The sequence below is a fragment of the Hypanus sabinus genome, chromosome 9 (assembly GCF_030144855.1).
Source record: "Hypanus sabinus isolate sHypSab1 chromosome 9, sHypSab1.hap1, whole genome shotgun sequence".
Classification (NCBI taxonomy): Eukaryota; Metazoa; Chordata; class Chondrichthyes; order Myliobatiformes; family Dasyatidae; genus Hypanus; species Hypanus sabinus.
The window spans coordinates 154674415-154698701 of record NC_082714.1 but is presented as its reverse complement, the minus strand read 5'-3'; the positions used below and the strand labels follow the sequence as shown (position 1 = coordinate 154698701).

The window sequence follows — 24287 nt, the reverse complement described above, 5'->3', positions numbered from 1 at the left end:
ACTCAGTGGCCACTTTATTAGTTATTTCCTGTACCCAATAACATGGCCATTGAGGGTATGTTTGTGGTCTCCTGCTGTCATAGCTCATCCACTTCAAGGTTCGATGTGCTGTACAGTTTGAGATGTCCTTTTGCACACCACTGTTGTAACACCTGGTTATTTGAGTTACTGTCGCCTTCCTGCCGGCTTGAACCAGTCTGGTCATTCTCCTCTGACCTCCCTCATTAACAAGGCATTTTCACCCACTGAACTGCCACTCTGGATGTTTTGTGCTTTTCATATCTTTTTCTGTAAACCCTAGAGACAATTGCATGTGAAGATCCAAGGAAATCAGCAGTTTCTGAGAAAGTCAAACCACCCAGTCTGACACCAACAATCATTCCACGGTCAAAGTCATTTAGATCACATTTCTTCCCCATTCTGATGTTTGGTCTGAAAAACAACTGAACCTCTTGACCATGTCTGCATGCTTTTACGCATTGAGTTCCTGCCACATGATTGGCTGATTAGATATTTGCATTAATGTGCAGCAGTACAGGTGTACTTCATAAAGTGGCCACCTCGAGTATGAATTACTTTACAATACAGTGACATAATATATGGCTAGGCCTTTGCAAATTTGAAGATACAATTTGTTTTTCAGCAATCCTTTTACATTGTAAGTAACCAATACATCAACTTTAGTATAACATGCGGCTAGGGAAGATAAATTTAAAAACTGACAAGCATTTCTCTGATAGCAGAATGTTTCCTATGACTAGAGGTGCGTTTCATATTTATTGCATCTTGCAGAGGCATTTTAAATAATCATATCCTCCAACTGAGACATCTTTTGACACCCAGAGAGAAGCAATGCCACAGTGAACTAGGCCAAAAGAAAGTTAAAATTAGAATGAAAACTGCAACAATTCAAGCCGAATTAATATCTGATGATTTTCCCTCAGGGAAGAAAAGATAAAGAGGAGGGCAATTGAAGATATCAGAAATGGCAGCCAGAAGTGGAGAAATAGAACAGAATTAAGGTAAAAATAAATACAAAGTAGAATTTCTTTGCCCAGGAAGTTGACAGTGTGGAACTATTACATTTAATATTTTAGAGAAACAGTGTATACATTGAGGTGCAGATAATTAGGTATATCAAGAGCAGGTCATATTGATGGAGGCAGATGTGGCATGATGGAGAAAAGTCTTATGCAGCTCAAAAAAACCATCTACCTCTGGACCACACTTCTATGCTGTATCTCGTACACAATTCTGACTGTGAACAAAATCCTAAATCAGAGCAACACTGGTTGGTGCTGGAGCTAATGTTACCACATATCAGTGCATATAAGACAAGTGCTGAAAACATAATCATTTGGTCATAATAAGGCACCATTGATATTTAAGTCCTCCTGTTCCAATGGAAATAACAATACTTTCTTTTCATTATTATCAGTAGTCATTTAAATGCTCTTTCTATAATAGGGTTTTAAATGTCAACAGTGCTTATTATGACTGAATGATTATGTATTTGGACACTTGTCTGTATGTATTGAAATCTTCTGTGGTAACATTGGCTCCAGCACCAACCAGTGGAGAAACTTGAGAATTGCATAATGGCAGGATCAACTTCAGAGCCCATTTACCTCATCATGCCTGTTTTCTTATTCAGATGATTGAAAATACCTGAACATGAGCCTAGGATCATCGAACAGTCGGGGGTGTGGGCCTGAATCACACATTTGAGTAGTTCAGTAAGTTTAGCTTGTTAAGGAAAGGATTTTGTCTACTACAGAAAGAGCCCTTACTATGGTAAGGGCATGACCAGTCATATTAAAGCACAGACTAACCACCGAATCAGGTGATGTGGAGAAGCACCTCTACCAATGGAGGTATAAGGCTGGCCGGCAGGTCACCCTTGGACTTAGCCCTCCTGATCAGGGTCACATGAAGCCATGGGGAGCAGGTGGCGGATGGTCATATGAACAGCTGGTGCATATCACAAGTCCAGGTTATGGAACCACTGACACCAGGCAAACAAACTCTGAACAGTATTGATAATGGCTGGAGTCATGTGTCTTGTAAAGACACTGCCCAGAAAAAGGCAATGGCAAACAACTTCTGTATAAAAAAAATAATCATGGTCATGGGACGACCATGACTGCCAATGTCATACGACACGGCACATGATGATGATAAACATCTGAATAAAAAATACCATTTTAAGAGTAATTTACTTGCAGAACCAAGCCTTAGGGAAGTGAAAACTATCTACATTCAAGATTATAAATTGCTGGATGAATTATTGCACGGCCAGGGTATTCCCTTTTGGTTAAATAGATCAAGGATTGCCAGCAATCCTCTCTGGTAAATGTTAAAGATCTCAACTGGTTATTTGAAGAGCTCAAACTTCTGGCAAATATCTATCATACAAAATCTGAATTTTTGTTGGTGATATCATATTTATGGGACCTTAATATGTAAAATGATTGATGTGCTTTCCTGCAGCACCAAACCTTAAGGATATTTAAGTTGGCTTGAACTAACGCCCGATGGTTGCAAAAGACACTGTACTAACCCCAATCCTTTCGAGAATTAGTTAATATCATTGATACGCTTGGAAAAATATTCTACTTTTGAATAAAAAGGTAGAGAGCATTTAGACGCTGACAGGAGTTGTACAATAACCTCCACAGATTTGGTAATTAAATCACTGATTTGCATGGTTTATTAAGTTGGATGCATGGAATAATGTAGAATAATTTGGATTAAAAGTGTCATAATATTGCCAATCTTGCTTTCTTCTCTCAAAATATCTAATAAGCTTTGAGGTAGCTCAAAAATCAAAACATGCAGCTCCAAGCTGAGTAGTGTGATTATGCTCCATTGGTTGAGGGACAGTTGTTCTCAATTTTAGAATCAACTCAAAAGATGTAGATATGGTGGTTAAAACTATATGCTACTTAAAATTACAACAAATAAGACTATGTGCTGATGCTTACTTAATTCACACAGAATTCTGCAAACACATGCACAGTTCCAATTAGGTACCTGTATTTGGTTGGTGCTCTTTATCTGTTCCCACTTTCTCTGCTGACGAACAACTTCCCTCAGATTGTGAGACTGCAAGACTGCTATCACCAACAGTTACTACAGATTCAGGATCAAGGCTCTGGGAGCTGGCAGCTGATGTGACATTGCTTTGAGAAGTGCTACTCAATGTATTTGCAGGTGAGGAAACAGAGACAGAAGAAGCAGAGCTGCTAGTTGTACCAAGTGTGATGTTAACAGAAGTGCCTACGTCTGGTTGACTAGTTGGAGAAGAAATGTTGGTCTGATTAGTCTCAATAGGAGGAACTTCTCCTTCAGGACTACCAGGAAGTGCTGCTTTTGGCATCTGACCATCAACACCTGGGGAAGCCAATTCAGATGCTGCTGGGTCATCTTTCTTATCTGGGGAGGCCCTCTGACATGCCTTGGTCATGAGGAGTTGACCAATTTTATCTACTTTCCCTCTTCCTTTGTTGGATGATATTGGACTTCGCCTACTACTATTAGAGCTACCTGGGCTAGCTGAAGTAGGTGACGTTGCAACTGCACTTGGGTGGGATGAAGCTGAAGAGCTTTGGTCAACCGTGCCGTTACTCTGAAGAGGTTCGCTGAGGCCGAAGTCTGCAGCTGGCCTGTGAGGAGATGGTGAGGAGATGGTTGGAGGAGCCGGAGAAGTGGAAGGTGGCTGAACTGGGGATGCAGATGACCTCTGAACCAGCAGTCTGCTCGTTGGTGCAGAAGAAGAGTTAATGGTACTATTGACAGGTGGGGTAGTTGAAACTGCTGAGCATGAACTCGGAGCAGTGTGGGATACCTGGATTACAGTAACAGACTGGGACACCAATGAAGAAGTTGAAGGTAAAGTTACTTTAGGAACGGTGGCTGATTGAGATAACAAAGGTTCTTTAACCACCTGGAATACAGATGTATTTATAAACACAGGTGCAGTGATGAAAGCTGGCTGAGAGCCTGTCTGTACCATTGGCTGTAAATCAGATACCACTTTATTACCCAGAGTTGGCATTGTGACCACAGATGGAACAACCGCAGGCTGAGACTGAGTCTGTGCAGGTGCAGTTACACTGCTTGTAGATTTAATGGGACTGGAACTTAGAAACACTGTTATTGGATTTGAAACAGAGATAGATGCAGACACCACTGGTGTGGGCACCCTAGGTGGGCCACTTTGAGTCACGTTAATATTTAATTCCCCCAATTCTGGTCGACTTGGGGCTAAGCCACTGTCACAAATGACTTGTGCTGATGTGCTAGGAACTTCCTTAACAGATTCAACTTTCTCTTTATCTCCAGAAGGTATAGGATGTCCCATTTGATTGGAACTAGTGGTCTTAATGGCAGCACCAGGACTACCAGAAGTGTCCAGAAGTTGATTAAGCGAAACTGGAATTTCTCTTAAAGGTGGCAGGCTTTTTTCTTCTCCACATCCACCAGGATTACCAGCTTCCAGTGGCTTAATTCCCTTTTTTACTTGAATCTCAGGACCAATCTTCTTCTCCAAGTTGTTGATGCCTTGAGGACTGCATTCAAAGGACATCTGTTCTTTGTTACTAGGGACCTGCTTCAATGTACTATTGCCAGGCATGGGTAAACCTTCCTTGCTTTCTTCAGGATGGTTAGCAAAAATTCTGACAGAAATTGGTGTATTTTGAGTACTTGGAACAGTATTGCTAGGATCACTCATACTTCCAGGAACTGAATTTGACAGAACCTGTGCTGCACCTGTTAGAATGTTCTTTTGTACATCCATGTTTGGTACGATGGCAGGGTTCTGCTGAAGGGTCAGTGCTGATTTCAAGCCTTTCCCACTTTGTCTGCCTGAACTCTGACCAGCTTTTCGACTGGCCCCAGTGCTGGCTCTCCTGCTAGTACTAGGACTTGCACGTTTTCCAGTAGCCTGTTTTGCTGAACTGACTATTACTGAATCCAGCTTATTTGCCTGTGAAGCTGCTGAGGCAGACGGGTTGCTGGCGAGGGGAGGAATGCTGGATGGGGCCTGCCCAATTGCTTTCAGAGTGGTTGGGTTTAGACCCTGTTGATCAAATCCTCTGTTTAGAGGGGGCTGCCTAGGAGGTAAGAGAATGTTGATTTGAGGAGGGAAAAGACCTGCGATAGATGCATTTAACCTTTCAGGTGACAAACTTATCTCAGAGGGTTCTGTGCTGGGTGGTCTACTGGTGGGTGTATGGGGAAAATAGGGTCTGGGGCTTGCTCGGTTTGGTGTTTTTGGTCTTGAGGTTTGTGTAGTAGTAGTAGTATTAGGAAAGTGAAGGTTGTGTGTGCCTTGTAAAGGAAGGGGTCCCTGCTGCTGTGGACTTGCACCTTGTGGCGTTGAGATCTGAGGATGTCCAGGCTTAGTCCCAGTGATGAGCACTTGGGTGGGTAGGGGAACAGGTTGTGGCCCCGGATTAACTTGGGATCCAGTGGAGAGTGAAAGTTCGGTTGCTGTTCCGTCAGGATGATGTGCAGTTGTGTTTCCTTCCTCGGGGACGGACGATGGGACATTTTGAATATTTTCCTGGAAAGGCATCTTCCTGAGTGTGTTACCAGCTTGATGGCCAACTAATAAAGGCATCCTCGATTTATCTGGCGACGGCGGCACTCCACTCTGGCCAGGCAAGCTTACCATGACTGCTTTATTACCAGCTGTGGTCATTGGCATTCTCGACGCATCTGGAGTTAAGGCTGTTTTAGATGGAAGTGTATTAGGGGTCATTGGAATTCTAATTGACTTTGAGTCTGGCTGCTGTTGTTGGTGCTGCTGCTGCTGTTGTTGCTGCTGCTGTTGCTGCTGCTGCTGCTTCATCATCATCATCATCATCATCTGCTGTTGCTGTTGTGGTGGCTGCTGTGGGTGCTGGATAGATTGTACAGTCGTCTGCTGCAGTGTTCTCTGATCAACAGCCTGCAAATGGAAGCCTGCATGGAACACATGAAACAGACACTTGGTAACCAGCAACCTGACAAATGGCTACAATCTGCAAACAAGAAAACACAAATCATTTCTTCCATGAATGATGATTACTGTGTGGTTAGGTTCTTTAAAACACAGCTTTATTTCAAGGGAGCGTTAATGATGTTTGTTAGGGCATACTCTGCTGAGTTACGGTATGTAGCGAATATTAATTTCAACAGCAGCCATACTTCAGTTTTGAATGTGGATTGCAGACTGAATTTAAGACGCAGCTCAGAAGAATGGGTTTCCTGGAGCTATAGGCCAGGGTCAATTGCCAACAAAGAAACACTCCACTTAGACCTCAGAAGCCTGCATATACATGAATGCAACCTAGAGTCAGTGAGGATTACCATTCATTTCGGGTGTTTGGAGCGTGGATGTGAAAATCATATGTGATTTAAAGGAAGCATTGTAGATACATCGGAACCATAGAATTGTCTTGCTGTTACCTTTGATCTTTAATATTGGATAAAGCAGGCCTCTTTTTCCATGAGTGTCTCGAATATGATGCCTGTATACTCATTTTGCTAGCATAAAGGCTTCTATGTCTACTACCTTCAGTGTCTCTCTGGTGACTTATGTTCATAGTTACAAAATTGTTTAGTGGCAGAGCCACTTAAGGGAAAGTCACCAACAAATTCAAACAGCCATTTATGGCACTCAACTAAGGATAAAGCTGAGGATGAAATAATATCCTAAAATACAACTGAGAACTTGTTACTGAACAGTTTTACGGAATGAAATTTCAAAATTTAAGTCATGAATATTTGCCCATTCAGGGAAACCTTTTAGTGTTACATTAAAGTGCATTTTAAAAAGGTGCTATCCAAAACAATGAAACATTCCAAAACACTTAAAATGTCAAAGGAACTCAGCAAATCAGGTAGCATTTATGGAAAGTAATAAGCTATTGTTTTAGTCCGAGACTCTTCATCAGGACTGGAAAGGAAGGGGAAAGAAGCCAGAATAGTAGTGGGATAAAGGGAAGGAGTACTAGCTGGCAGGTGATGGGTCAGGGGGAAGGAGGATGAGCGGATAAAATAAGAAACTCAGAGAGGATAGGTGGAAGACATAAAGGGTGGATTCTAACAGGACAAGACTGGACCATGGAAAAAAAGGGAAGGAGAGGAACCAGAGGGAGGCTGTGGGCAGGTGAGAAGGGGTAAGAGGGTAATCATTGTAACCACAATGGGAAATGGAAAAAGAGGGGGAGAAGGGAGTAGAAGTTGGAACATGGAGAATGTTTTCTGGTTTTATTTCAGATAGCCAAGAAAAAGATGTGAAAAGTCCCAAGCCACTCATACACAAATTACTTACCTGCAGATCGATTTGCAAATTCAGATAATTTGTTGGCTGCTGGATCAATTCCTACACTCTGTTCTCCTGTCATTTGTTGCGGTTCTCCATCATCCAGCCCTGGCTGCATCTGACGGGTATCTGAAATCCTTCAAAAATTAATAACGTTTTAATTATGCTATGCACAATGGTATTACTCCAGAGAACTGCAACATCAGAAATCCTGTTTAAGTTGGCTGTACAAAGTGAATCTTGCCATTTATGATGAATAGTAAATTGATTTAATCTACAATCTGGGGCCATGTTATTTATTTTATTTAGAGATACAAGGCAGAACAGGCTCTCTGGCCAACCAAGCAGGACCACCAAGCAACACCCCTGCACCCCCCCCACCCCGATTTAAGTCTAGCCAGTTTACAATGACTGAAAAACTTACTAACCAGTACAGCAGCTTTGGAATGAGAGAGGAAACTGGAGCACCCGGAGAAGATCCACACATTCCACAGGAAGGACATACAGATTCCTTACAGATGACTTCAGAATTGAACTCCAAAGTCCAGAGCTGCGATAGCGTCACACTAACCGCTACACTATCATGATGCGGAATACCTTAGCTCCCAACTTGCAGAGGAAATCAATTTACTGTTTGGCATAATAAACAAGATGCTATACGTATCACCAAATTAAGGTGATCCAAATAGGGAAAGCATGGAGACAGGTGCCATGGTAGCATAGCAATTAGTGCAATGCTATTTCAGCTTGGGGCATCAGAGTTCAGAGTTCAATCCTGGTATTCTCTGTAAGGAGTCTTTACGTTTTCTCTGTGGAATGTGTGAGTTTTCTCCTGGTCCTCTGGTTTCCTCCCACAATCCAAAAATGTATCGCAGGTTAACTGGTCATTGCCAATTGGCTCATGATTAGGTTAGGGGTAAATCAGGGTTGTCAGAAGTTGTTGGGTGGTGTGGCTTGAAGGGCCTATTCAGCACTGTATCAATAAATAAATAATAAGCAAGCAAGCCTTCAGAACAAGCAAATCCTGCTTCTGAAAAATCCAATTTACTTCAGTGTTTTGTCCCTCTGAGAAATGAATGTTCTATGATTTAATATAAAATCAGCAATTAGGAAGCATCATTTTCCAGCAAGAAGAGGACAGAAAGTAGAAGTAACTGTGGCTCCACAGTAGCGTAGAGATTAGAGTGACATTTTTACAGCTCGGGGCACTGGGGCTTGGAGTTTAATTCCGAAATTGTCTCTAACGAGTTTGTACATCCTCCCCATGAATGCGTGGGTTTCCTTCGGGTAATCAGTCTTTCTCCCACGTTCCAAAGATGTACCAGTTAGTAGGTTAATTGGTCTTTGTAAATTGCCTGCAATTAGGCTAAGCCTGTTCTACGCTGTATCTCTAAATAAATAAATACACTTTTGCACCAAGTAATTCTTTTCAATGTTGATGTTGAAAAGCAGTTGCCTGGTTGAACATAGGGTAATTAAGCTATACAAATAAGATAGTTCTCATTTATCTCCCAGTCTTTTGGTTAAACTCCAGCCCCTATGGGCCAAGTTTGAGGGAGATGAGGTAAGTCAAATCATTTATTTTGCATAGTTGAGCAGATAAGTAGCTATAACAAGAAATAGCTAGCGGAGTTCAAATAGGTTGCCACAATACCAAAATACCTGGAGAACACAGGACAGTATTTCTGCCCCTGATCACCATTCAGCAATCTTGCTGAAATATACAAGAAAGAACAAACACAGGATAGTGAATGAATGTGATGTCCCCCTTTGTAGAACAGGCATATAGTTTCTCACCATCTTGGGCAATGCACAAGGAATGGCCAGAACCTAGACAACTGCAAGACATACCACTGGGAGGACAAACAATGTTAAGACTTTCGCAGCAAATGGTAGGGCAATGAGATGTGCAGTAGAACAAAGGGACTCAGGAATATAGATCCATAATTCTTTTGAAGTTATGTCTCAGGTAGACAGAACAGTAAAGGGAGCTTTTAGCACCTTTGTCTTCAAAAATCAGAGCATTTTGAGTACAAGAGTTGTACTAAGTTGTACAAGACATTGGCAAGGCTAAATCTGGAGATTTTTGTGCAGTTGTGGTCACCTACCTCCAGAAAGATACAAGTCTGAAAGAGTACGGAGTAAATTTACAAGGATGTTGCCAGGATTAAGGACCTGAGTGATAGGGAAAGGTTGAATAGGTTGGGACCTTATTCCCTGGAGGGAATGAGGAGGGGAAATCTACAAAATTATGAGATAGATAGGTAAAGTGCATGCAGCCTTTTCCACCTCAGGTTGGTTGAGACTGGAACTGGTCATTGGTGAAATATTCAAGTGAAATCTGAAGGCAAACATTTTACTCAGAGGGTGGTGCAAGTGTAAAACAAGCTACTAGGGAAAGTGGCAGATACAGGTTCAAACATAACATTTAAGATAATATTGGATAGGATCATGGTTGAGAGGGGTTTGAAAGGATATGGTCCAGGTGCAGGTGGATGGAACTAGGCAGAAGATCAGTGCATCATAGACTTGATGGACTGAAAGGCCTGTTTCTATGATATTGTGCTCTATGACACTTTATATCAGACTACCGTTCATCAATTACAACTCGAGTACACCACCATCCAAAACCATTAAGACCATGGGAGCAAAATGAGGTCATTTGGCCCATTGAGTCTACTCTGCCATTTCATCATGGCTGATCCATTTTCTCACCCAGCTCCAATCTCCTACATTCACCCTGTATCCCTTCATGCTCTGACCAATCAAGAGCCTATCAGCCTCTGCCTTAAATATATCCAATGACTTGGCCTCCACAACTGTGTGTGGCAATGAATTCCACAGATTCACCACTCTCTGGCTAAAGAAATTCACCATCTCTGTTTTGAAAGGACATCTCTCTATCCAGAGGCTGTGTCTGGTCTTAGACTCTCCCACCATAGGAAACCTTCTCTCCATATCCACTCTATCGAGGCCTTTCAACATTCAATAGGTTTCAATGAGGTCACCCCTCATTCCTCTGAATTCCAGTGAATACAGACCCAGAGCCATCAAACATTCCTCGACAACCTGCTCGATCCCAGAATCATTTTCATGAACCTCCTTTGAACCTTCTCCAGTTTCAGTACCTTCTTCCTTAGATAATGGGCCCAAAACTGCTCACAATACTCCAAGTGAAGCCTCATCAGCACTTTAGAAAATCTCAAATTTACATTCTTGCTTTTATATTCTAGTCTTCTTGAAATGAATGCTAATATTGCATTTGCCTCCTCACCACAGACTCAACATGCAAATTAACCTTTAGGGAATCCTGCACATGCACTCCCAAGTCCCTTTACACCTCAGATTTTTACCTGAGCCTCTACCCCTCTCTCTGCTTCGATCCTTGATTTCCTTATTGGGAGACCAGTTGCAGACAGGTAATAGCATCTCACTGATGATCAACACAAATGCACTTCAAGTATCTGTACCAGCTCACTGCTCTACTCTCTACACCCATGACTGTGTGGCAAAGCACAGCTCTAATGCCATCTATAAACTTTCCTATGACACCGTTGTTGCTGGTAGAATCTCAGCTGCTGATGAGCAGGACTTAAAGGAGCGAGGTAGATCGACTGGTTGTGTGCAGTTGCAACAACCACCTAGCACTTGATGTCAGTAAGACCAAGGAATTGAGTGCAGACTTTAGGAAGGCAAGAAAACTTACCAATCCTCAATGAGGACTCATCTGTGGAAAGAGTGAACAGCTTCAAGTTCCTAGACCTCAATACTCTGGGGGAAACACATCAATGTAATCATGAAGAGGCACGCTAGCAACCCTACCTAGGAGTTCTAGGACACCCACTATGGGCATTAACGGCACAATAGATGTACAGTGAAGAGCATTCTGACCAGAAATTTCCAATGCAAAGGATTTCAAAAGGATTGTGAACTCAGCCAGTTCTATCAAGGGCAACAACCTTCCCCACTATTGAGGACATCTTCAAGAGACTGTGCCTCAACAAGGTGTCATCCATCATTAACGATGGTCCCCACCCAGGACACATCCTCTTCTCATTACTACTATTAGCTACAGGAGCCTGAAAACAATACTCAATGATGTAGGAACAACTTATTCCCCTCCATCACATTTAGGAACAGTCCTTGAACATTACTTCAGTTTTTTTTTTGCACTGTTTATTTTTGTAATATTTAGTTTTATGTCTGCACCGTACTGCTGCTGCAAAAACAAATCTCACGTCATGCTAGTGATAATAAATCACTACATTGGGCAGCTATTCAGCCACATCCTTGCCCACAAGTTAATATTTTACAAGGGTGGGGAAGACAAGTGAAAAAACAACTAACAGGGAAAATAAAGCAACACACAAAATGCTGGAGGAAGTCAGCAGGCCAGGCAGCATCTATGGAAATGAATAAACAGTTGACATTTCGGGCTGAGACACTTCTTCAAGACTGAAATGGAAGGGGGAAAGACACCAGAGTAAGAAGTGGGGAGGTGGGGGGGGGAGAAAGAAGGATAGCTAGAAGCTGACAGGTGAAGCCAAGGGGATGGGAAACGAAAAGGGTCAAATAAGGAGGAATTTGATAGGACAGAAGAGTTGGCCATGGAAGAAAGGGAAGGAGGAAGGGACACAGGGGAAAGTGATAGACAGGTGAAGAGAGGTAAGAGGCCAGCAGGGGGAACAGAAGAAGAGGGGAGGGGGTGGTGAAAAACTTTTTACCAGAAAATCAATAGTCATGCCATCGAATTGGAGGTTATCCAGACAGAATACTAAGTGTTGCTCCTCCACCCTGAAGGTGGCCTCCTCTTGGCACAAGAAGAGGCCTTAGATCGACACATTGGAACGGGAATCGGCCATCAGGAAGTTCCGCTTTTGACAGATGGAGCAGAGGTGTTCGGCTAAGCGATCCCCCAATTTATGACGAGCCTCACCAATGAAAAGGAGGCCACATTGTAAGCACTGGACAGAATAGATGACCCCAGCAGAAAATAAAGCTATTTTTAAAAAAGGGCAAATTTAGATCAAAAATGAGAGCAGCACACAGAAAATGCTGGAGAAACTCAGCAGGCCAGGCAGCACCTATGGAAAGGAGCAGAGTCGACATTTCAGGTTGAGATCCTTTGTCAGAAATTGAGACCAAACTCAACACCAATGCAACAAGGAGGGCAATTCAAACACAACCAAAGCTTTCAAAAGACAACACTTTCTTGAAAAACCCTTGGTAATATTTATTTTCAAACTTACACATGTTGCGTTTGCTCTTCTGCCTGCTGGGATCCATTGTTCTTTTTCTTCTGTGAACGCGACGGCTTTTTCTTCTTGGGTTTGTTGATAGCCTGGCTGTTCTGCTTGTTACCCATGGAAAACTGTGCTGACGTGATATCACTCTGCAGCAGGTTGACAAGCAACGGACTAGTCAGAGTGACATCCTTATTGTTTGGAAAACCAGAGGCAGTGACCAAGGACACTTGACTTCCACTTGCCGTTGTGCTGTAAGGAGCGCTAAATGCCATACCGTGGGCTGAAAAGTGGGATCCAGCAGAGTTGCCTGCCTGCATGGTTTGCAAGTGAGAGGCGACCGCACTTTGCTGCATTTGAAGATCAGGCAGCATCTGTGTTACATTGACATCACTGGCTGATGTTGTATGGTCACCATGTTGTTGATTTACGTGAGGTACTGAAGGTCTAAGCCCTTGACCCTGAATGCCAATCCCTTGGGAATTCCCATTCAATGGATTCTGCTGGATCATTTGTGTGGAAAATTGAACCATATTACCCTGCGAGTTGACAGCAGGTCCCCTCATCATCTGACCTGGCCCTCCTATTACATTCTGCGGGTTCTGATTATTGAAACCTTGCTTGTTTCCCTGCACCTGACTGACAACAATCTGCTCAGGTAGCCCCATCATCTGGCTCTGCTGCAAGACAACTTGTCCCTGAGGTCCTATTAGTTGCCCGTGAGTTGTCATTATCTGCTGGCCCTGCTGTGAATGCAGCGGCTTGGGCGGAGTCATCCTCTGTCCCGGTGCGATGGCACTGTGACTTTGGGACGTCGCCATCATCATTTGGTTTTGGATGAGCTGAGGGCGAGAAATAATCATCTGGTTTGGTGGATGTGGACCTTGCGATTGAACGTTCATCACCTGGCCCTGCGAAGGTGCGATTTGTTGATGCATCCCAATAAACTGTGACTGGGGGCCCTGCTGCCCCTGAACATTACTCATGTTCACTTGCGTATTGAGGGACTGCTGATTATTCATGTTCCCATGAAGTCCAAGGAGATTTGCTTGCATCACATTAGTTGGCCCATGAGACTGTACATTCATAGGACTTTGAGCAGCGACATTACTAGTACCACCTAGAACAAGAACGCAAAAGTACCGTAAGCTTCTGAAATTCACCTTGTACTTATCTACAAGACTCACTTTCCATTTGTCCCAGCAAGCTCAGAGCAATCCCATTTCCCCATTTAAATGAAGAAATTCTCTTCCTCTACATCAGAACAGTTGAAAGTCTGTTCATAAGTGCTTGTCACAATTATAGACTAATTGACCGGTGGTATAGCCGCATCAGCACTGAACTTCGAGACGAGTGGTCCCAGGTTTGAATCCCGCTGGATCCTTGCACACTTACCATCCGTGCTGGGTTGAGTGTTGAGCTAGCAACTCTGCCAAGTCTGCTTCATAAAAAAATCAGACAAAAATGCTCAAGGAATGGAAAGGATGCCGCCCGATGTGCCACAAGGTTCAAAAGAGAACAACAGTAGCAATTATAGAATGAGGTATTTATTACCCACTGTTAACTCCCAAATTTCCTCCCTGAATAACACAAACATTAACTCAATTATTTGTTTTTCTAGAAAAGCCAACCTGTATGCGGTGCATTCTGATTAGGCTGCACCTGCAGAATTCCACTGTTCATCGATGTGGCAGATGCAACAGCTTGGTTAATCTGTGCCTGAGTGAAGTTTTGATTAGGCTGACCAGGAGGAAAGGTTGGTGGAAGACGCTTTTGCATGCCTGAAACAAATTGAAACGGGCACTAGCTTTGATTTCACTGCAATTGCTAAATACCAACTCTGGATACATTCCTGGAAATAAAAACTGATTTGTACAAAGCACTTTACAATGTCCAAGCCATCCTAAATCATTTCATAGCCACTTGCACAGTCAGCTTGTAGAGATGCTGGTTCAGTTTCCAAGCTGACCTCTGGTGCTGTCTATGTGAAGTTTGCATATTTTGCAACAGTGTGGATTTCTTCCGAGTTTCCTCCCACCTCTCAAAGATGTGACAGTTCTATATGCCACCATAAGTTGTTCCTCATGACTACAGTGACATGATCTTGAAGAAAGTTTATAGAATGCTGGAGAAAAAGTAGATAGCAAAACCAGGCAACACACACAAAATGCTGGACAAAGTCACCAAGTCAGGCAGCATCTATGGAGGGGAATATGATGAAGGGTTCCAGCATAAAGCATCAAGTGTTTATTCCCCTCCATAGATGATACCTGATTAGCAGTTTCTCCAGCACCTTGTATGTGTTTCTCAAGATTTCTAGCATCTGCAGACTCTCTTGCTTTAACATAAATGGGTGCTTGATGGTTGGAGACTTAAGTTATAGAACACTACAGCACAGAATCAAGCCCTTCAACCCACTTAGTCCATGCCAACCTATTAAACTGCCTGGTCCAATCCACTTGCACCCAGTACTCCATACCCCCTTCCATTCATATACCTGTCCAAATTGGTCTTAAATGTTAAAGTTGAACACGCACCCACTACTTTCGCTGGCAGCTCATTCCACACACTCACCACCCTATGAATGAAGAGGTTCCCCTTAAATTTTTACCTTTCACACTTAACCTATGACTTCTAGCTCAAGTCTCTCCCCAACCTCGGTGGAAAAAATATGTTTGCTTTTACCCCATCAACACCCCTCATAATTTTGTATAATTTTCAAATGTCCTCTCATTCTCCTATGCTCTGGGGAATGAAATCCTAACCTACTTAACCCTCCATTTTGGGTTGTACAATTATGGCAAGCCATCTGTTCTAATTTTTACACTATTATAGCTTGGGGAGTTCAGGGTTCAATTCTGGCATCCTCTTTAAGCATGTTTGTGCGCTACTTCCCATGAGTGTGTGGATTTCCTTCCAGTTGCTCTGGTTTCCTCCCACAGTCCAAAGACATACAGGTTAGTAGGTTAATTGGTCATGGTACACTGTCCCATGATTAGGTGAGGGTTAAATACGTGGGTTGCTGGGCAGCATGGCTCAAAGGGCCAGTTCCACCCAGTATTTCTAAACGAAACCTCCAGGATGCGCTTTAGAACAACTTGCTGCATTCTCCTTATTTAAAAAACATCTAAGTTTTTTTAAGAACATGAAATACTTACCTCCTATGGTAGAATGAGCACTCTGGGCCACCTGATTTGCTTGCATCATAAACCCAGCTGGTAAGTTTCCTTGCTGAACTATGGGACCTCGACTTGGAGAACTCTGGCAAACTGCGGGCTGAAAAGTTTGTGGGAGGGAACTGCTCTGAGGTGTTCTAGGCCCAATGTGCTGCTGTGGCTGGTTGACTGGAGAGGAAGAGGGGGAGCCTTGTTGAAAAGTAGAGGGAGACGAGGCTGGAGACTTATTGGTGAGATGTGGCTGCTGCAGGGGCGTAGGAACTCGAGGTGGTCCACCCTGGTGGTTCTTAGGTGGTGGCGACGCAAATTGCGGTGAGCTGCAAGGCTGAGAGAAGGTTTGATGAGCCTGTGATGTTTGTTGACTTCCAAATGGGTAGGGAGGTGGAGGATGAGCAGGGGTCTGGGTTGCCATGGGTGGCCTAGCCTGAAGTTGCTGAGGCTGCATTTGTCCAGGCATAGGAGCCTTCTTCCACACAGGATTTGCCAAAGTTCCTAGAGCCCCCTGGCTGGAGGGGGATTGGATTGCTGCTCCTGGGACCTGATTCCACGTGCCAGCCATGGAAATCTGAGCTGGATTAAATGGAGGTCGACTTCCCTGCAACTGGTGCTGCTGTAGATTGGCAGGGGCTACCTGCCGGTTGGTGGACATCGTCTGCACAATGTGAGGCTGCTGAGGCAATGATCCGGAGGGGTGCCCTGCAGACTGAATGTTCAGAGTCGAGAGAACCGAATCCATACCTGGTTAGAAAATAAAATGCAGTGCGGTTGTCAAACTGTAAATTCAAATTGAGATTTTTTATTATAAGAATTAATATTATAATGTTAGAATGCACTCAAGTTCTACTAGAAGAAACAAACAGGACTGTGTTTTAAAATTTGACATTGTAAATACCAGTTATATTCATATTTTAATGGGTAACTTCCCAAGAAGTATGACTTTTTAATGCGAAATTCCAGGAATTAGGGTAGCGTGGTGGTTAGTACTTTGTACTACTTTGTAGTACTTTGTCTAATGCATGTGGTTCTAGTATTGTTTGGCTTCTCTTTCAGAGTTCCAGCATCTGCCAGTTTTAATTTTACCCTCTAAGACAAGGGTTTCCAACCTTTTTTATGCCATGGACCAGTATCATTCAGCAAGGGATCTGCAGACCACAGGTTAGGAAACCTACTCTCAAAAGAAAACAGGAAGGAAGTGTTTGCAAAAGGATATATTTAAAAGAGTGCTGATTAAGCTAAGTTTAAGCATGTTGCTATATTGTCAAGACACTGAAATACAATGCATTCCATTTAATTTGGCCATCGGTTAATCAGGCCATCTTCTTTTTTGAGACAACTCTTAAAGAAAAAAAAACTATGAGAAAATAGCCAGGATTCCCTTCATTTATTTTGGACACTAGTCGCTTAATTGTGACAGGAGACTGCTGCTGAACAGTTTCTATTTTAGCAGCAGTTGACAGCACTTGTGGGGGTGTTAGACTGTGCATAGAGCAAACAGCTTTTAAATAGTGTCAGTTGCATGTGTTTGTGTTCAAAAAGCTTTTTTTTGGTGTCTGATGGTGAAAAATAAGCAGTAAGACAATTCAGAACTGTTTTGCTCACTGTAGTTTCAAGCATCCATACTTGCAGATGCAAGAAACGGCTTGGAGTAAAATTGAAACAATGTCACTACTTCAAATTAGGAACTACAAGGAATTTGAAGGTATTGACAATTATCTTGAATGTTACAATGAAAGTAAAGATTTGGAGGATGCAATCATCAAAAGCAATGTTAGGCAGTCCATTATCTGCTCTTATTTTGTTCATTTGTATTCAATCAAAAGAACACAGCTGTGTACACCATCGTTCCTCCATCAACAACTATTATGAATTAATAGTTTTATGGTACTGTAATAGTTTTCGTGGTGTTCTAATTTGTTCTGTAGGGGATGGTGTTTTAATTCAGAGGAGAAACATCACCCTGATGGCAAGAACATTGATACCTTTGACGTCCGGTAATATCCCCCACCCCCTCCTTCACCATTCTCCATCTCCTTATCTCCTTGCCCACCCATTGCCTCCCTCTGGTGTTCCTCCTCCCTTTCCCTTCTTCCATAGCCTTCAGTCCTCCCCTATCAGACTCCCGCTTCTCCACCCCTGTATCTCTTCCACCACACAACTTCCCAGCTCTTTCCTTCATCCCTCCCCCTCCCTGTTTCACCTATCTCTCCCCTCCCCCACTTTCTAAATCTACTCATCTTTCTTTCTGCCGTCCTGCTGAAGGGTCTCAGCCTGAAATGTCAACTGTACATTTTATCCATAGATGCTGTCTGGCCTGCTGAGTTTCCAGCATTTTGTGTGTGTTACCATGGGCTCTTATCTTGTGTAAGCAGCCTCATGTATGGCACCTTGTCACAGATCTTCTAAAAATCCAAATAAACAATATCCACCGATTCTCCTTTGCCTATCCTGCTCGTTATTTCCTCAAAGAATTCCAACAAGTTTGTCAGGCAAGATTTCCGCTTAAGGAAACCATGCTGACTTCAGCCTGTTTTATCATGTGCCTCCAAGTACCCCCAAAAACTTCATCCTTAGTAAACTCTAACATCTTCCCAAATGGCCTATAGTTTCCTTTCTTTTGCCTCTATTCTGATTCTTGAAAGATCATTACTAACACCTCCACAATTTCTTCAGCTACCTCTTTCAGAACCCTGGGGTGTAATCCATCTGGTCCAGGTGACCTATCTACCTTCAGACATTTTAGCTTCCCAAGTAACTTCCTTCATAATAGCAACTACACTCACTTATGTGCCTGACACTCTCAAATTTCTGGCATATTGCTTGACACAATATACTTGCTCAGCATTTCTTGTCCCCCATTACTACTTCTCCAGTGTCATTTACCAGCCGTCTGATATCTACTCTCATTTCTCAGTCATTCTTTATATATTTGAAAAAATATTTGGGAAATTTTTTGATAATATTGGCTTATCTTCATTTTTCATCTTTTCTCTCCTTATGGCTTTATTTAGTTACTTCCTGTTGATTTTTTAAAACTTCCTAATCTAATAACTTCTCACTAATTCTTGCTGCATTACATGCCCTCTCTTTTGCTTTTATGCTGTGCTTTTGGAATACTTCTTCATGATTGGGATATATCTGTCCTACACCTTCCGAATTGCCCCAGAAACCCCAGTCATTGCTTCTCTGTCATCATCCCTGCTAGTGTCTCCTTCCAATCAACATTGGCCAGCCCCTCACTCACGCCTCTGTAATTCCGATTATCCCACTGTAATACTGGCACATCTTCTCAAACCGCAGGGTGAGTTCTATCACATGATGATCACTGTCTCCTAAGGGTTTCTTTACCTTAAGCTCCCTAATCAAACTTGATTCTGTAAGGTAAAGTAAGGAGCAGCAGCAACTTGGTTTTTTTTGGCATTGGCTAAGTTCTCAAAGCATTAGATTGTACATATATTCTCAAAGCATCAGATTATACATATATTAAATTGTATGAAACGAGAAAAACTGGTTAAGATCTTAAAAAATTATTCTTGTTTTTCATATTTTATGAGAACAAATTTACAACCGTAGTCAGCCTTAGAGTGACTTTTGGTCTTCCACAGAGGAATGTGACACTACATAAAAGTTTCTGGTTTCAATCACCCATTCATTTAGCCAAGTAAGGGTAAAAAGATCTTTAAAGCAGGAGACAGATTTCTGTCAGCCTTGGTGAAGGAATCAACATAATCAAAGACTCCATCCACCCTGGTCATTCTCTTTTCGATCCCACTCCCGTCAGGCAGAAGATGCCCAAAGCCTGAAAGGACTCGAGCTCAAGGGCAACTTTTATCGTGTGTTCAGAGTGAACAGAACACTAGAAAATAAGATGGAGTCTTGACTTCACAATCTACAAGGCCAGGCACTTTGCTGACTGTGTTCACTGCACTTCCTCTGTAACAGTTTATTCTGCATTCTGTTATGGTATTCCCTTGTCCAACCTCAATGCACATGATGGGTGGCACACAAAACAAGTTTGTCCCCACTTACCTTGGTACATGTGACAACACTAAAACAAGCAAACAAAAAAAATAAAATTCTATCAGGAAATTGCACAGTAAGTTTGTGTGAATAGTCAATGCTTTTTGCTACATGTTAATTTAAATAATCCATTTTGAAAACTTTCCTTTATCCCCTGTAACACAACTTGAAGACTATAAACTAAAAACAGAGTTAAGAGTTTTCTGCTCAAATTGGAACACCTGGTTATGCAAAATAAAGAGGTTCAAGGAGTTTGTGTAACAATTGCAAAACAGGAAAATATTTGGATATATTTCCATACAAACAAAGACCTTTGGTGATTAGAAACTAATTTACAAACCTCATGTTTATTCTGTAAACTTTACTCAAGCTAAACAATAAGTACACTTTCTTAAATGAATGTACTACAAATAGCAACTTTCCTAAAACATTAAAACCTGCATAGATAAATAAAAAGTAAAAAAATTGAAACTGAAAGAACTGGACAGAAAAACTTTTGTTTCTTTTCTTGTAGGTAACTGCACTTTTTAATGCACAACATCCCTTTCTTACCAGGTTGAGCAGTGGGTCGTGAGGAAGGATGTGGTAATCTGTTTTGCATTAGCTCTGAATTGGCTCCACCGCTAGCCAAGGAAACTGCCATATTGCTGCTTGAAGGGATCATGGGAGCAGATGGGTTGTTAACTCGAATCAAACCTGTTTCCAAAAATAGAACAATAAATTATAATTCTGTTGAATAACTTGCCAAATTCTAATTGCCTTAATAGCATTTGCATCCGACAACATTTTCCCTATTCACAACCAATGTTTTCTCAACATTAACAAGCATGCATGCTTTTTTTAAATCTTTCTAAGTTCAAGATCAAGTTTAAGTGTCATTCAACCATCTATAAATTTGCTGACGATACATACGATGCTGGCAGATGGTAACAAGAGGGTGTACAGGAGTGAGATGTAACAGCCATTAGAGTGGTGTCGTAGCAACAACCTTGCATTCAACGCCAGTAAGGCCAAAGAACTAATTGGACAACAAAAGGGGTAAGATGAGGGAACACACACCAGTCCTCAGAGGGACCAGAAGTGGGAAGAGTGAGCAATGTCAAATTGCTGAGTGTCAATATATCTGAGGATCTAACCTGGAACCAACATATTGATGCAGTTACAAAGGCTGCACAAGAGCATCTATATTTCATTAGGACTTCGAGAAGATTTGGTATGTCTCCAAAAACACTCAAAAATTATTACAGATGTACCCTGGAGCGCATTCTAACTGGCTGCACCACTATCTAGTATTGGGGGCTTCTGCACAGGATCGAAGCAAGCTGCAGTTCTATATTAAGTTAGCTCCATCATGGGCACTAGCCTCCATAGTATCCAGGACATCTTCAAGGAGCAATGCTTCAAAAAGGCTGCATCCATTATTAAGGACCTCCATCTCGCAGGACATACCCTCCCCTCGTTGCTACCATCAGGAAGGAGGAACAGGAGCCTGATGGCACACACTCAATGATTAAGGAACAGCTTCTTCCCCTCTGCCATCCAATTTCTGAATGGCCACTGAACCCATGAACACTACCTCACTACTTTTTTGCACTAGTTGTATATACATTTACTCTAATTCAGTTTTTTACCCACTATTATTGTGTATTGCATTGTGCTGCTGCTGTAAAGTCAACGATTTTCATGACACATGCAGTGATATTAAATATGATTTTGATTAGTTATAGATATGGCACAGATTGAATTGAATTGACTTTTATTTCTTACATGCTTCATCCCCATGTACCCCTCACACAATCTCTTCTCTCTCCTGCCGCCTGGGAAAAGGCTCCGAAGCACTCGGGCTCTCACGACCAGACTATGTAACAGTTTCTTCCCCCAAGCTATCAGACTCCTCAATACCCAGAGCCTGGACTGATACCTTGCCCTATTGTCCTGTTTATTATTTATTGTAATGCCTGCACTGTTTTTGTGCACTTTATGCAGTCCTGTGTAGGTCTGTAGTCTAGTGTAGCTTTCTCTGTTTTTTTTTACGTAGTTCAGTCTAGTTTTTGTACTGTGTCATGTAACACCATGGTCCTGAAAAACGTTGTCTCATTTTTACTATGCACTGTACCAGCAGTTATGGTCAAAATGAACATAAAAGTGACTTGACGACATATATGAGGAGTAAAAATCTTTACAATAGACAATAGGTGCAGAAGTAGACCATTCAGCCCTTCGAGCCTGCACCGCCATTCTGAGATCATGGCTGATCATTCACTATCAATACCCAGTCCCTGCCTTGTCCCCATATCCCTTGATTCCCCTATCCATAAGATACCTATCTAGCTCCTTCTTGAAATCATCCAGAGAATTGGCCTCCACTGCCTTCCGAGGCAGTGCATTCCAGACACCCACAACTCTCTGGGAGAAGTTTTTCCTTAACTCTGTCCTAAATGACCTATCCCTTATTCTTAAACCATGCCCTCTGGTACTGGACTGTCCCAGCATCTAGAACATATTTCCTGCCTCTATCTTGTCCAATCCCTTAATAATCTTATATGTTGCAATCAGATCCCCTCTCAATCTCCCATCTGCCACTTCTCAGCCCAATTTTGCATCCTATCAATGTCCTGCTATAACCTCTGACAGCCCTCCACACTATCCACAACACCTCCAACCTTTGAGTCATCAGCAAATTTACTAACCCATCCCTCCACTTCCTCATCCAGGTCATTTATAAAAATCACGAAGAGTAGGGGTCCCAGAACAGATCCCTGAGGCACACCACTGGTCACCAACCTCCATGCAGAATATGACCCGTCTAAAACAACTCTTTGCCTTCTGTGGGCAAACCAGTTCTGGATCCACAAAGCAATGTGCCCCTGGATCCAATGGCTCCTTACTTTCTCAAAACACCTTGCATAGGGTACCTTGTCAAATGCCTTGCCGATATCCACATACATTACATCTACTGCTCTACCTTCATCACATCCTCAAAAAATTCACAGGCTCGTAAGGCATGACTTGCCTTTCACATACTGACTATTCCTAATCATATTATGCCTCTCCAGATGTTCCTAATCCTGCCTCTCAGGAGCTTCTCCATCAATTTATCAGCCACTGAAGTAAGACTCACTGGTTCATAATTTCCTGGGCTATCTCTACTCCCTTTCTTGAATAATGGAACAAAGCCCCCAACCCTCCAATCCTCCAGAACCTCTCCCGTCCCCATTGATGCTGCAAACATCATCGCCAGAGGCTCAGCAATCTCCTCCCTCAGTAGCCTGGGGTACATCTCGTCCAGTCCTGGTGACTTACCCAACTTGATGCTTCTCAAAAGTACCAGCACATCCTCTTTCTTAATAACTACATACTCAAGCTCTCAGTCCGCTATAAGTCACCCCTATAATCGCCAAGATCATTTTCCGTAGTGAATACTGAAGCAAAGTACTCATTAAGTACCTCTGCTATCTTCTCCAGTTTCATACACACCTTTCCACTGTCACACTTGATTGGTCCTATTCTCTCATATCTTATCCTCTTGCTCTTCACATACTTGTAGAATGCCTTGGGGTTTTCCTTAATCCTGTCCACCAAGCTCCTTCTCATGGCCCCATCTGGCTCTCCTAATTTCTTTCTTAAGCTCTTTCCTGCTAGCATTATAATCTTCTAGATCTCTATCATTACCTAGTTTTTTGAACCTTTCGTAAGCTCTTCTTTCCTTCTTGACTAGATTTAATACAGCCTTTGTACACCACAGTTCTTGTATCCTACCATCCTTTCCCTCTCTCACTGGAATGTACTTATGCAAAGCTCCATGCAAAAATCCCTGAATATTTGCCATATTTCTTCCGTACATTTCACTGAGAACATCTGTTTCCAATTTATGCTTCCAAGTTCTTGCCTGGTAGCCTCATATTTCCCCTTAATCCAATTAAATGCTTTCCTAGCTTATCTGTTCCTATCCCTCTCCAACGCTATGGTAAAGGAGATAGAGCTGTGATCACTATCTCCAAAATGCTCTCCCACTGAGATTTCAGACACCTGACCAGGTTCATTTCCCAATACCAGATCAAGTATAGTCTCTCCTCTTGGAGGCTTATCTACCGATTGTATCAAGAAACCTTGAACACACCTATCAAACTCCACCCCATCTAAACCCCTCGCTCTAGGGACATGCCCATTGATATTTTGGAAATTAAAATTAAAATCTCCCACCATGAGAACCCTATTATTACACCTTTCCAGAATCTGTCTGCCTATCTGCTCCTCGATGTCCCTGTTACTATTGTGTGGTCTATAAAAAACACCCAGTAGAGTTATTGACCCCTTCCTATTTCTAACTTCCACCCACAGAGACTACATGGTCTTTATTTCAGCCACAAATATAAAGAAATCTCATCAGTTAGGAATCTGGACACAATTTAGTTTCCAACTAATAAATAACTTAATTTGGTTAATAAAACATGCAAAATATCCACTTACCTACAGTACTCATGCACATTTTTGTGCAGGAATAAAGAAAAATGACAAACAAAATGGATGCTCCAC

At 42.3% G+C, this 24287-nt stretch overlaps 1 protein-coding gene across 11 annotated transcripts in view; it reads right to left on the bottom strand.

The window, feature by feature from the left end:
• ncoa6 (nuclear receptor coactivator 6) overlaps window positions 1-24287 on the bottom strand; it is a 77558-nt gene that overhangs the window by 32272 nt on the left and 20999 nt on the right. For 2 of the 11 annotated variants that reach the window (XM_059980858.1, XM_059980859.1), the window contains exons 6-11: window positions 20304-20447; window positions 15717-16472; window positions 14190-14339; window positions 12565-13678; window positions 7325-7452; window positions 3034-5970 (exon numbers count right to left, since the gene is read on the bottom strand). In XM_059980858.1, the coding sequence (XP_059836841.1) occupies window positions 3034-5970; window positions 7325-7452; window positions 12565-13678; window positions 14190-14339; window positions 15717-16472; window positions 20304-20447 (5229 nt within the window). The remainder of the gene's footprint in view (window positions 1-3033; window positions 5971-7324; window positions 7453-12564; window positions 13679-14189; window positions 14340-15716; window positions 16473-20303; window positions 20448-24287) is intronic. The other 9 variants (XM_059980861.1, XM_059980862.1, XM_059980863.1 and 6 more) reach the window with 5 other exon arrangements.